At 43.2% G+C, this 14345-nt stretch overlaps 1 protein-coding gene across 3 annotated transcripts in view; it reads right to left on the bottom strand.

Moving 5' to 3' along the window:
* LOC118897348 (tumor necrosis factor receptor superfamily member 10A-like) overlaps window positions 1-8980 on the bottom strand; it is a 41385-nt gene extending 32405 nt beyond the window's left edge. For all 3 annotated transcript variants that reach the window (XM_036856477.1, XM_036856475.1, XM_036856476.1), the window contains exons 1-2: window positions 8718-8980; window positions 240-342 (exon numbers count right to left, since the gene is read on the bottom strand). In XM_036856477.1, the coding sequence (XP_036712372.1) occupies window positions 240-342; window positions 8718-8900 (286 nt within the window). In that variant the 5' untranslated portion in view covers window positions 8901-8980. The remainder of the gene's footprint in view (window positions 1-239; window positions 343-8717) is intronic.
* Between the last annotated feature and the right edge of the window lie 5365 nt (window positions 8981-14345).

Raw genomic sequence — 14345 nt, 5'->3', positions numbered from 1 at the left:
CTAGCTCATCTCTCTGACTGTCATGTTTGTCCATCTGTCTGGGTACCATCCTAGGAGGAGGGTTCCAGGAGGGCGGGGGCCTCGTGCCCTCCACTGGCACAGCGCCTGGCACATGGAAGACTTCCAGTAAATGCCTGCGGAATAAGAACCAGGAACCGCAGGAATCAGAAGACCAGAAGGACATGAAGATAAGGGAGACAAGGGTCGGGTAAGGGTTGGAGATCAGTCTTAGAATGTACCTGGTGGACACAACTCCCAGAAGCTGCGCCTCCATCCCTGTGGGGCAGTTAATTGCTGGTGAACTCCGTCCTTCCCTGTGGGCATGGTTGAGGCAGCTGTGACCTATAGGGACAAAACAGGGACAGGCATGAGTGGCTTCCAGACTCTCACCCCTCCCAGAATCCATTCCACATTCCTTTCACCTCACCTCCAAAACTAAGCAGAACTTACACCTTTCTCCCAGCTCCAAACTCTTAAATATTCTTCAGTATTTATGTTTGAACTTTCATGATTTGGGCCTAGCCAAGTAACATACACTTGAAAAACTCTTCTTTATCCTTTTCTCTTATAGAAGAAAACATGTTTATTCTAGAAAATATTAGCAGGTAAAATTTTTATAAGAATACAAAAACTATATATGATCCCCTCATCTTAGAAATAGCATCCATTAATGTTTTGTCTCATTTAGTTCCACTATTTCACCATATGTGTGAATATTCTCTTTCTCTTACGTACACACACACATTTATGAATGAGGGTTATATAATATGCAAACTTAAAAAAATCAGGATACAGAATCAAACATTAAATAATTTTTTGTTCACCAAATGTTGATTAAATAATGAATTTCTGGGTTAAAAAGGTGCCTCAGACATCTAGACCAATAGAATAGAACAGATAGCCCAGAAATAGACTGTTGCATATATGGTCAAATGACTTGACAAGGAGTACCAAAATCATTTAACGGAGAAAGGACAATCTTGGGAAAACTGGATATCCATATGCAAAAATATGAACTTGGACCCTTACTTTACACCATATACAAAAATTAACTCAAAATGGATCAAAGATAGAAACATAAGAGTTAAAGCTATAAAACACTTAGGAGAAAATATAGGGGCAGTTCTTCATGAACTGGGATTTGGAAATGACTTCTTGGATATGACACCAAAAGCACAGGCAACATGAAAAAAATAGATAAATTGTGCTAACATCAAAATTTAAAACTTCTGTGCATCAAAAAAACGCAATTAACAGAGTGAAAGGGCAAACCACAGAATGGGAGAAATGTTTGAAAATCATATATCTGATAAGGCGTTAATATCCAGAATATATAAAGAACTCCTACAACACAACAACAACAATAATAATAATAAACAACCATTTTAAAATATAAGTAAAAGATTTGAATAGACGTTTTTCCAAAGAAGATATACAAGTGGCCAATAAGCACATGAAAAGATGCTCAACATCACGAATCATTAGGGAAATGCAAATCAAAACCACAATGAGGTACCACTGCACATCCATTAGGATGGCCACTCTTAAAAAAAAAAGAAAGAAAGAAAAAAAGAAACCCATAAACTACAAGTGTTGGCAAAGATGTGGAGAAATTGGAAGTCTTGTGCACTGTTGGTGGGAATGTAAAATGATGCAGCCCCTATGGAAAACAGTTTCCATAAAATTTGGGGGTTTCTCAAAAAATTAAAAATAAAATTACTATATGATCTAGCAATTTCATCTCTGGGTATATACCCAAAGGAATTGAAAGCAAGGTCTCAAAGGGATATTTGTACACCCATGTTCATAGCACCATTATTCACAATAGCCAAAAGATGGAAGTAATCCAAATGTCCATCAGTGGATGAATGGATAAACAATGTGGTATATACATAAAATGGAATAGTATTCACCTTAAAAAATAAGGAAATTCTGGCACATGCTACAACACGGATGAACCTGAGGACACTATGCTAAGTGAAATAAGCCAATCACAAAAATACCGTATGATTCCACTTACGTGAGGTCCCTAGAGTAGTCAAATTCACAGAGAAAGTAGAATAGCCATTGCCGGGGTCTGGGTAGAGGGGAGAATTTGGACGTTGTTGTTTAACGAGTAGAGAGTTTCAGTTTTGCAAAATGAAAATAGCTCTAGAGATTGGTTGCACAACAATGAGAATATAGTTAATGCTAGTGAACTATACACTGAAAAATGGTTAAGATGGTGAATTTTATGTGATGTATATTTTACCACAATTTTTTAAAAAATTTTAAGGTGCCTGACAAGCTGTCCCTAGTGGAACCTGTCAATGATCTATTAAATACCAGAGAGTCACAGAAATTTGTGTCACAATCTCTGAGCTATAAATGACGTAAGAGCAATTGGAGAAATTTGAATGAGGTCCGCGAATTAGATAGTAGTAATGTGTCGATGTTAATGTTCTGATTTGAAGGTTGTATTGTGGCTGTGGGGGAGAATGTCCCTGTTTGTAGGGAGTACACACCGAAGTGTTCAGGAATGACGTTCATCACGTTAGCATCTAGTTTTCAGATGGTCAGGATAAAGGGTTTTGTACAATATATGTAAGTTTTCTGTAATTTTGAGTGTTTTAAAATAAAGAGTTAAATTAAGAAAATATGTCAGAATAAAAATACAGCACCGTCCCCAGGACACAAAGGAGGTGAGCCTAGGGTTGGCCTCAGCATCCTGCCTAAGGACAGTTTCCAGGCTGAAGTTCAGGAAGGGATCCGACAGGGGCCCCGTGGCCTCTGTTGAGGGGACAGAGAGGAGTTCCAGGAGGCTGAATGCAGGGCGAGAACTGGAGAAGAAAAGCTGCCCAGAGAGAGCTCTGGAGACGTGCAGAGGGGCCCATCCAGTGTGTGGGTGAGCGCTGATCTGTGCACGCGCGGGAGGGACCCACCCCAGGCTGAGAAGAGACCACTGGAAATCAGCAGGCTGACAGGCATCGAGGCTCGCCCGGGGCTGGCATTGTTCATGCTCCCATTAACCAGAGTGGGCAGACTGCATAATAGGGGTGCTGCCGAGATATCAGAGGTTAACTACTAAGTCCTTTGTAGTTAATGAATTCAATGCCCCGATAAGGCAAGTGTAGCCCAGGCATCGAACTTAAAAGCAAATATTGGAAGATCAAACTGATATTCAATTTTCTTTACTATGACTGGAACAATACCCAGCCCTCTTTAAAAGAACACAACAAAAATGAATACATAAGAAAACAAAATTCACAATCTGTATCACTTAATAAAAAATGACAAGGCATGAAGCAGGAAAACATCACCATAAGTAGGAAAAATTCAATCAATAGAAATTGTAGAAAGTGACAGAGACCATTGAATTAATACGCAAAGACTATAAAACAGCTATCTGAATCTTATAAATATACTCAGGGACATAAAAGAAGAAAATGAACGCAATCAGGAGAGAGATGGATGATATATATATACAAAAAAAAAAAAAAACCCAAAAAACCAAATGGAACCTCTAGAAATTTTAGAAATACCAAATCTGTAATGACAGATATAGTGATTGGGACTGGAACAACTAGATGTCCACATGCAAAAAACAAATCTAGATACAGACCTCAGGAAGGAGAGAATACCTGCCATCTAGCAGCCTTCACCTGTGGCCAACTGCGGCCTGAGGGAGCTCAGGATGTGAAAACCCTGAGGAAACTCAGGATTTGAAAACACAGGATTCTGGCCCCAGATAGGTTAGGTGCATACTAAAGGAATGATTTCTGTGAGACCTGACTCTTGCATCTTCCCATACGTAGAAAGGTGCTAAATTCCTTAACTTGGGATATCTGGTTTTCTTTCATTAACAATAATTTTTTTTTTTAAAGGGAGAACAATTCTTTTTTCTTTTTTTTTTATTAATTAATTAATTAATTTATTTTTGGCTGTGTTGGGTCTTCGTTTCTGTGCAAGGGCTTTCTCTAGTTGTGGCAAGCGGGGGCCACTCTTCATCGCAGTGCGCGGGCCTCTCACTATCGTGGCCTCTCTTGTTGCGGAGCACAGGCTCCAGACACGCAGGCTCAGTAGTTGTGGCTCACGGGCCTAGTTGCTCCGCGGCATGTGGGATCTTCCCAGACCAGGGCTCGAACCCGTGTCCCCTGCATTAGCAGGCAGATTCTCAACCACTGCGCCAACAATAATCTTCTGATGTTCCCGACTACCTGCCCTTTGTTGCAAACTCCTATATATCCTAGCTCCCCCTTCGCCTCCTCGGAGCAGTTCTCTCAGGGTTACTTGAGATGCTGCCTCCCGGGCTTGAAGTCCTAAAAATTCCCACCGAGGGACTTCCCTGGCGGTCCAGTGGTTAAGACTCCATGCTTTCACTGCAGGGGGCGCGGGTTTGATACCTGGTCAGGGAACTAAGATCCTGCATGCCATGCGGCACGGCCAAAAATAAATAAATAAATAAATAAAATAAAAATTCCCACTGAATAAAACATAACTCTCAACTTTCAGGTTGTGAATTTTTTAAGTCGACAGAACTTACACCCTTTACACAATTAACTCAAACTTAGCAAAACTAAATGTAAAACACAAAACTATAAAACTCCTAGAAGACAACATAGGAAAAAACCTAAATGAACTTAGCTCTGGTGATGACTTTTTTTTAAAAAAATATTTATTTATTTATTTGGCTGCATTGGGTCTTAGTTGCGGCACGTGGGATGTTTTGTTGCGGTGCACAGGCTCTTTGTTGCAGCATGCGGGCTTCCCTCTAATTTTGGCGCATGGGCTCTAGAGCACGCATACTCAGTAGTTGTGGTGCGTGGGCTCTAGAGCACATGGGCTTAGTTGCCCTGTGGCAAGTGGGATCTTAGTTCCCAGACCAGGGATTGAACATGTGTCCCCTACATTGGAAGGCAGATTTTTAACCACTGGACCACCAGGGAAGTCCCTGGTGATGACTTTCTAGATACAACTACGAAAGGCATGATCCATGAAAGAAATAACCGATAAGCTGGATTTCATTACAATTAAATTCTGCTTTGAGAAAGACAATATCAAAAGAATGAGAAGTCAAGGAACAGACTGGGAGAAAGTATTTGCAAAAGATACATCTAAAAAGGACTGTTTTCCAAAATATACAAAGAACTTAAAAAAAACTCAACAATAAGAAAACAAACAACTCTGTTAAAAAATGGACAAAAGACCTTAACAGATACCTCACCAAAGAAAACATACAGATGGCCAGTAAGCATACAGATAGTTGATCCACATCATATGTCATCACGGAAATACAAAGTAAAACACTAATGAGATGCTGTACACACCTATAAGAATGGCCAAAACCTGGACACTGACAACACCAAATGCTGATGAAGAGGTGGAGCAACAGGAATTCTCAATCACTGCTGGTAGAAATGCAAATGACAGAGCCACTTTGAAGATAGTTGTGTGGTTTCTTGCAAAACTAAACATACTCTTACCATATAATCCAGCAATTGTGCTCCTTTGTATTTACCCAAATGACTTGAAAATGTATGTCCACACAAAAACATGAGCACAGATGTTTATAGCAGCTTTTTTCACAATTGCCCAAACTTGGAAACAACCAAGATTTCCTTCAGTAGGTGAATCGATAAATAAACTGTGGTACATCCAGACAATGGACTGTTATTCAGGCCAGAAAAGAAATAAGCTATCAAGCCATGAAAAGACATGGAGGAACCTCAAATGCATATCACTAAGTGAAAGAAGCCAATCTGAAAAAGCTACATACTGTATGATTCCAATGACATGACATTCTGGAAAAGGCAAAACTATGGAGGCAGTAAAAAGATCAGTGGTTTCCAGCGGTTGGGGGCCAGGGAGGAATGAATAGGCAAAGCACAGAGGATTTTTAGGGCAGTGAAAATACTGTGTATGATACCGTAACAATGGTATACATCCATCCAAGCTCATGGAACTTACAACGCCAAGAGTGAACCGTAATGTAAACTACGAACTTTGGGTGATTAGAATGTGTCAGTGTAGGTTCACCAATTATAACACATGTACCACTCTGGTCGGTATGTTGATAATGGAGGAGACCATGTATGTGTGGGGACAGGGGGTATACGGGAAATCTATGTACCTTCGTCTCGATTTTATTTTGACTCTAAAACTGCTCTAAAAGAATAAAGTCTTAAAAACAAAACAAACAAACAAACAAAACAAACAGCATGATAATACACACACACACACACACACACAAAGGAAAAAAATATACTGGATGGGATTAAGAGCAGGTTAGGATGTGTAGAAAATCAATGAACTTGGAGAGAAAGCAATAGAAACTATTCAAAATGAGAGAGAAATAATGGAAAAAAACAGATGCCAAGTTGAGAGCATTTGGGCTCACCAGTCCTGAGGCCCTGAACTGCCATCCCTGACACCACCTGACGCTGGGCTCCTCTGAGTTCCTCCATGACCCCCCCAGCACAGCACTCCACCCTGTGCTTCAGAAGCTCCTGCCCCACCCCAGGGAGCCCACACCACGGTGCCAATACATGCGGGGCTGCGGGGTGGGAGACCACGTGCCCTGTGGCCCTCCCAGCACCAGCATGACCGACACCAGCTCTGAGGATGGGATTCGTCCTCCCACGCAGCCTCACATAGCGCCCACACGGCTCTCAGCAGCTTCCAGAGGGCCCTGCAGACGTTCACGTCCTGCCATTTTACAGCAGGAAGCAGGGGTACGCAGGGTCCCAGAGCTGGGAGAAGCAGAGCAGGCCTGCAGTCTCCAGCTGCAGTCCCGAGACTCCTACGGCCTGACTGAGCTTCCGAGCCTCTGAACCTCACAGTTGCCACTTTGAAAGAGAGAGAAACCTGGGGTAGAAGACCTACAACAGAAATGGGGCCCCATCACATGTGCAGAACGGGGACCTGGGTGAGGACCAAGCTCAGCTCTGCAGCTCATCTCATGTCATCCTTCCAAGAGCCCGAACACATGGGCCTCAGCTCATGACAGGCAGGGCTGGGGGCAGTAACTGGCCCTGGGTGACACCATTCAAGTGCAGAGCTGGGACTGCTGTCCCCCTGCCCCCTCCCCTGCTGCCTGATCTGGGGTCTCCTGATCATCCACTCCCCGTCTCAGAAACCTCATGGATCCTTGAAAATCTCTACTGGCACCAAGGAATCAAAACCACAGCACTGTGGTGCCCCATATTTACTTCTTAGACTAGCAAAGAATTAAAGTTCAGTGTGGCAAGGGTGCAGGGAAACAGGCACACTTGTGGACTCCTGGTGTGAGTAAAAATGGTCCGGCCTTTTTTTTGAGGACAGTTTGCCATTATATATAATGAAAGTATAAAATTACCTAACCCAGTGACACAACAATTTCACTTCCAAGGAGTTACCCAGTAGATGGTACACGTGCATGTATGACATATACAAAGGTATATACTACAGTACAGTTGGAATTAGCAAAAAGAACAAAACAAAAAAACCAAACAAGGATATAATCTAAAAAGATATTCGTGAAAGACAAGAACGAAATAAACTGGTTCACCCACATCTGCTTTACCTATACAATAAAATATTATGCTGTTAAAAAGAATAGGATAAATCTGCATGTACTGACCTAAGACATCTAACGGAATTGGTTATTAACTCAGAATATAAGAAAAGTGATCATGACTGTAAATGCATTTTTAAAAAAGCCATGAGGAGGGATGAGAACGGGAGTTTGGGATGTCAGAGGCCTAGGTCTCACATTCCCCAAACCATCAAGATCATGTTTTGACCTCGTCTACACAGGTATTCTCACATTCACCTGGAAACACACCCGCCGTACTAAAGTGAGTCATTCATGCAGCAGCCTTAAACATGGGTCTCATCTAGTATAGACTAATTTTTAAAAAAATTAATTCTGTAATCATTTTGTGATTATAAATATGTTATTGCGTCTCTGAATTAATTTGTTAAATGAAAATATTTAAAACTTCATGACTCCTGTAATGTTGGTTTCACATTTAATTTTTTTTTTTTTTTTTTAACATATAAGGAAACTGGAACATGCAGGGGCGGCGCCTTTCCACTTGGAGTGTCTTTAGGACGTGCATCACCATGGGTTTTCCTGTTTGCCTCTCCCACCTCTAAGGAAGGAGGGGGCGGCTCCAGTTCCTGGCTGCTCGATGGTCATCTAAGCGCAGCCTCGCAGGCAATGTGACTAGAAGAAACTGGGAACCTGCTTCCTGCTGAAACTCAAGGGTCAGAACAAAACGTGTGGAAGGCAGCCTTCTTCGTGGGCTGCTGTTTAAACAATTTGCCATGAGTATGTTTTAGAATTTAGGCCTAAGTGTAAAATAGTAAAAAGAAAGAAAGAAAAGACAGCCCATCTCTCTGTCGCTCCAGGCAGCTTGCCAGGGAGTTTCCAGCGTGACACTGCCCCCTCCAGTGCCTGGAATACACTGCTGGGACCGCTCAGGAGGCCAGCCGGGCCGCGGACCGGGAAGGGGAGCGCGAGCTCTTCTCCCTCTGGGCCCGGGTCGGTCCTGCCGGGCCATGACTCTGCTCCTTCCCCCGCTTCTGCCCACTTTTGATCCTGCTCGGACACCCGCGGCCGCAGGTGACCCGGCCAGGCACCCAGCCATGTCCGCCTGCCCCCCGCCACCACCGCCCCCCCCCGCCCCGCTTCTGCCCCCCCCTCCCGGCCACCAGGCGATCCTTCCCCCGAGCCAGGACCCGCGGCAGGGACTCACCGACAGCAGGACACCCAGGACGACGAAGATAAGAGCCAAGGGCCCCCGGAGCCGAGGCCTGGGACCGGGGGCGCGCCCTGCTCGGGAGCCCGAGGCGGCCGGTGGGCTCTGTCCCCGCTGCCCCGTGCTGTCGCGGGGCGCTCGCTGTCCCAGCCGCCGCGGGGTGACAGACGGCAGAGCCATCAGGAAGCAACAGTGTCTTTCGTGGGGCGCTGGATCGTCCGTGCCGCCCGTGGGGTGTGCGGAGGCTCACTCTTGTCTCTCTCTTTACTCTTGGGAGGGTGGACCGTCCTGACTTTTGTACTCTTGGCGGCGTTGAGTCACCCGGGCGGGGCAAAGAACGGGAGCCAGCAAGCAAATAGGCACAGCGTTGTTGAAACACGTGATGTGTTGACACAGAGGCTCTGAATGGAAGGCGTCGTCTTCTAGGTACACCTCCGGAAGGTGGGAGGCTGGACATAGAACTAACCCTCTGGCTACCCTGGGCACGTGGTTTGTTTCTGGATCCTGTTCTTCCCAGGACAGGCACAGAAGGTGGTGGTGAGGAGTTTGGGGGGACGAAGTGGGAGCTGACCACTCCCAGAAGCTGTGCCCTCAGCTGTGACCAGGGTAGTGAGGTTGAGTCCGAATCCAGGACCTGTCCTGATCCTGTCTCCTTTCCAGAGCCAAAGCCCCTCATGTTTATAAACTCTGAACTAACCTGCCCTGACTTTGGCATTCTCCTCACACGGCTACTCCCTCCCCACCCCCCACCCAAGAGTCTCATTGACTGAGTTGATATGTTTCACTGCACCTAGGGTCACTTTGCAGCTCTGTCCCAGTGCGAAGCTTCTTGGTCAGGGGCTTGATCTTAGCATCTCTGTAGCCAGGTGTCTGGCTGGAGCAGACACTCAATGAGCAGGTGAGTAGACAGAATGAAGGTCACAGAGGCATTGATCGCTGGGTCTGAATTCAAGTAACCATTAGGCTTCCGACCTCCCCCATCACCACCTTGCATGTTCTGGTAATTTCAGCTCCATCATCTGACTTTCACACTCAGGGCTTCATGTTATCTTGTCTCAGCCCTACTGCTCCTGCAGTCAGGCAAGCTGGAGGAACCCATTTCAGCCTTTCTTCAGGATTTTCCTTCCCTGTAGATTCTGTAAAGCCCTTGGGAAACAGAACTGCTGGAGACTAATTGGCACATTAAATCAAATGGGCCAAGAGGGGGGTTCCCCACGTGGGTCAAGCCCTTTCAGCTGTCCCTATACCTCCAGCTCTGTGCCTGGTCTATTTTATCTTCATGACTCTCTGAATGTCCTTTGAGGATAACAGGGCCCTGATTTCACAATCCAGGGACACCATCCACATTGGGCAACGCTGTACTTTGGGTCATCAGGCTCAGAGACATATGTCCAGGTCACTCTAGACTGTCCCATCTCTCTAGTTTGTCAGGACCAAGTAGTTACCAAACCTTCATCCCACTCCTCAAGTTCCCGTCATCTTCTTCTGCTCTTCATCTCATCCTGGAATGTCTGGGTTTGGCCTCTGATATCTGTAGGCTGTTGCCAAGGACTCCATTGTGCTGTTCTCAAGCCCACGTCCCTCCTCTCTTCTTCATGCCAAGGAGTAAGTGGGACACTGGCGGCTCCAGTGAAAATAATTTGTCAGTTGGCACTGGGAGGAAAAGGCTGGCTCTGACACTGTGTGATTTGGTGGTCCTGGGCTCTCTATCCTATAGGAGGTGTGAACATTTGATAATACAATGCAGGTACAAATACTTCGTTAAAAAGCTCTATGGAAAGTTTGTTACAGTACATTTCAGACTTGATGACACAAAATAAAAAGAAAGAGAAAACAACCCTTGTTATGAAACGCTTCTCTATTAAAAGGGAAAATCTATAAGAAGGAGCCTGGTTAGAGCAGGGTTGGTGGCTGTCTGACTATTGTCCTCAGCTGGTGGCACCAAAACACGCTAAATGCATGGGTCCAGTGTCCTGGGTTCAATATGTAGAGGAGAGGGACAGTTGTCAAATAGCAGACCCTTTACAGTGATTCAGCAGGGAAAGGACGAAGTGCGCCCACAGGAATAGAGAAGAAAGAGGAAGCCACATTGTTACCATCACCTTTCTGATCACTTACCTTACATGGAGGGCTACAGCTTGAGGACCTGCTGTCAGGGCATCTGGATGGAGGAGGGCAGCTCTGTTTTCACAATCAAAGAGAGTTCTCACTGCTTCCAGTGACACTGGGTAGTGTCCATGACCCTCTGCGGCACTGTATGTGTGTTTCTTAGGCATGTTTAAAATGTCAATGCTTAAAGGAAGATACGAAATCAAAGAGTACTTGCCATACACTTAAGGGATACAGTTTTTATTGTGTGCCTAATATTTACATGACACTGATTTAGATGCTTTACATTTACTGTCAGTTTTTATAACAGTTCTGTGAGGAGTTATTAGCAGCCTATTTTTGCAGATGAGGAAAGCTGAGGCCCTGAAAGACAATGTAACTTGCTCAGGTGAGGTTCCTGTCTTTAAATAATGGAGCTGCAGTTTAAACCCCTCTTGTCTGATTCCAGATCCTGCTTTTTCCTCTCCACTGGGGTGATTTGCTGAAAAGTTTGCCCAGAAGGTGTGGCCCAGACTGCACACATTTGCACAGGACTCTGTCTCCTCTGTATGGGAGGTACCTCATCTTGTGCCATTGTCTTATTCACCAAGAGAACCTTTCCTGGTGCCTGGTGTCAAAGCAGTCGCTTGGTAAATATTGGCTGCACAAATGAATGAATGAAAGAAGGACTAGATGAGTTCTGTTGCTCAGAACAGACAGGTAATAGATGTTCATTCTTTTTGTCCATTCTCCTGTCTTGGACACTTTTTTCAGCATCCTTTTTCCACCAGCCTTCTTTTTTTTTTTTTTTTTAAAGATTTAATTTTATTTATTTTTGGCTGTGTTGGGCTTTCATTGCTGCGTGCAGGCTATCTCTAGTTGTGGCAAATGGGGGCTACTCTTTGTCATGGTGCGCGGGCTTCTCCTTGTGGTGGCTTCTCTTGTTGCAGAGCACGGGCTCTAGGCACGGGGGCTTCAGTAGTTGCTGCACGCGGGCTTAGTAGTTGTGGCATGCAGGCTCTAGAGCGCAGGCTCAGTAGTTGTGGCGCACGGGCTTAGTTGCTCCGCGACATGTGGGATCTTCCCGGACCAGGGATCAAACCCGTGTCCCCTGTATTGGCAGGTGGATCCTTATTCACTGCACCACCGGGGAAGTCCCTCCACCTGGCTTCTACCTGCAGTGGTTCTAGGAGGATCACAAACACCATCTTAAATTCAGATTAATTAAATTCAGAGCAATGGCCATTTGCACAATTGTACCAATCAGAAGTAGTTTCATTTCTATCAAATACATAGGAAGAATTGAGATATTTTCAATATTTTTCTTATCAAAGAAGATATTTCAAGTGCTTCATTATAATTCAATTACAATTTGTGACTTTCTCCAGATAAATTATTCCTATTTCTTATCAAGTAGGACTTTTTATAATGAAAAAGGGTCAATTCACCATGAAGTTATAACAATTATAAACACATATGCACTGAACATCAGAACTACTAAATGTATGAAGCAAACATTCACAGAACTGAAAAAAGAAATAGATCTACAATACCACCAGGAGACTCTTCAATATCCCAGTTTCAATAATGGATAAAACAACCAGACCAAATATCAATATGGAAATAGAAGACTTGAACAAAACTATAGACTGATTGGACATAACAGATATGTATATTGTACACCTCAGCAAACATTAGCAGAATACTCATTTTTCTCAAGTGTGCATAGAATAACCTCCAGGATAGACCATAGTTAGGCCACAAACCAAGTGTTAATAAATTATAGAAATTGAAATCATACAAAGTATCTTTTCCAGTCACAATTGAATAAAATTAGAAATCAATATCAGAAATAAAATTTAAAAGTACGCAAATGTATGGAAATAAAACAACTCTTAACCAATCGTTCAAAGAAGAAATCACATGGGGAATAAGAAAATATCTTGAGGGCTTCCCTGGTGGCGCAGTGGTTGAGAATCTGCCTGCTAACGCAGGGTACACGGGTTCGAGCCCTGGTCTGGGAAGATCCCACATGCCGCGGAGCGGCTGGGCCCGTGAGCCACAACTGCTGAGCCTGCGCGTCTGGAGCCTGTGCCCCGCAACAGGAAGGGGCCGCGATAGTGAGAGGCCCGCGCACCGCGATGAAGAGTGGCCCCCGCTTGCCGCAACTAGAGAAAGCCCTCACACGAAACGAAGACCCAACACAGCTAAAAATAAATAAATAAATAAATAATGTAGCTATTAAAAAAAAAAAAAAAGAAAATATCTTGAGAAAATGGAAAATGAAAACACAACATATCAATACCTATGGAATTCAGTGAAGGCAATGCTAGGAGAAAATTTTATAGTTTTAAATGTTTACATTAAAAAAGATCTCAAACCAACAGCCTAAAATTACACCTAAAGGAACTATAAAAAAACAAAAACCTAAACCCAAATCTAGCAAAAGGAAGGAAATAAAGAGATAAGAGCAGAGATAAATAGGGAATAGAAAATAATAGAGAAAATCAGTGAAACATAATGTTTATTCCTAAATGTCCATCAACAGAGGAATGGATAAAGAAGATGTGGTACATGTATACAATGGAATATTACTCAGCCATTAAAAAAATGAAATAATGCCATTTGCAGCAACATGGATGGACCTAGAGATTGTCATATTGAGTGAAGTAAGTCAAACAGAGAAAGAGAAATACCATAGTTATCATTTATATGCAGAATCTTAAGAAAATGATACAAATGGACTTATTTACAAAACAGAAACAGACTCAGACTTAGAGAATGAATTTTTGGTTACTGGGGGAAAGGGTGTGGGGGAGGGATAAACTGGGAGTTTGGGATTGACATGTACACACTGCTATATTTAAAATAGGTAACCAACAAGGACCTACTGTATAGCACAGGGAACTCTGCTCAATATTATGTAAAAACCTAATGGGAGTATATATAAGTCCATGCACTCTCTCACTTCATCCCAGCTTACCCTTCCCCCTCCCTGTGTCCTCAAGTCCAATCTCTACGTCTGTGACTTTATTCCTGTCCTGCCCCTAGGTTCTTCATAACCATTTTTTTTTTTTAGATTCCATATAGCTGATTCACTTTGTTATAAAGCAGAAACTAACACACCATTGTCAAGGAATTATACTCCAATAAAGATGTTTTAAAAAAAAACAACCTAATGGGAAAAGAATTTGAAAAAGAATATATACATGTATATGTATAACTGAATCAATATGCTGTACATCTGAAACTGACACAACATTGCTAAACAACTATACTCCAATGTAAAATAAAGTTTAAAAAATGTTCGTTCCTCAAAAAGATCAATAAAATTAGAAAACATTTACCTAGATTAAATTAAAAAATAAAGAAGACTCAAGTAACTAAAATCAGAAAGGAAAGACGGGACATCACAAAAAATCTTACAGAAATAAAAGATTATAAGAAAGTACTATGAAAAATTGTATACCAAAAAATTGGGTAACCTAGACAAAATGGAAGAAATCATAGAAATATACAACCTTCCGAGACTGAATC

Source organism: Balaenoptera musculus, chromosome 6, assembly GCF_009873245.2.
Source record: "Balaenoptera musculus isolate JJ_BM4_2016_0621 chromosome 6, mBalMus1.pri.v3, whole genome shotgun sequence".
NCBI classification, from domain to species: Eukaryota; Metazoa; Chordata; class Mammalia; order Artiodactyla; family Balaenopteridae; genus Balaenoptera; species Balaenoptera musculus.
This window is presented reverse-complemented; position numbering and strand designations above follow the sequence as displayed.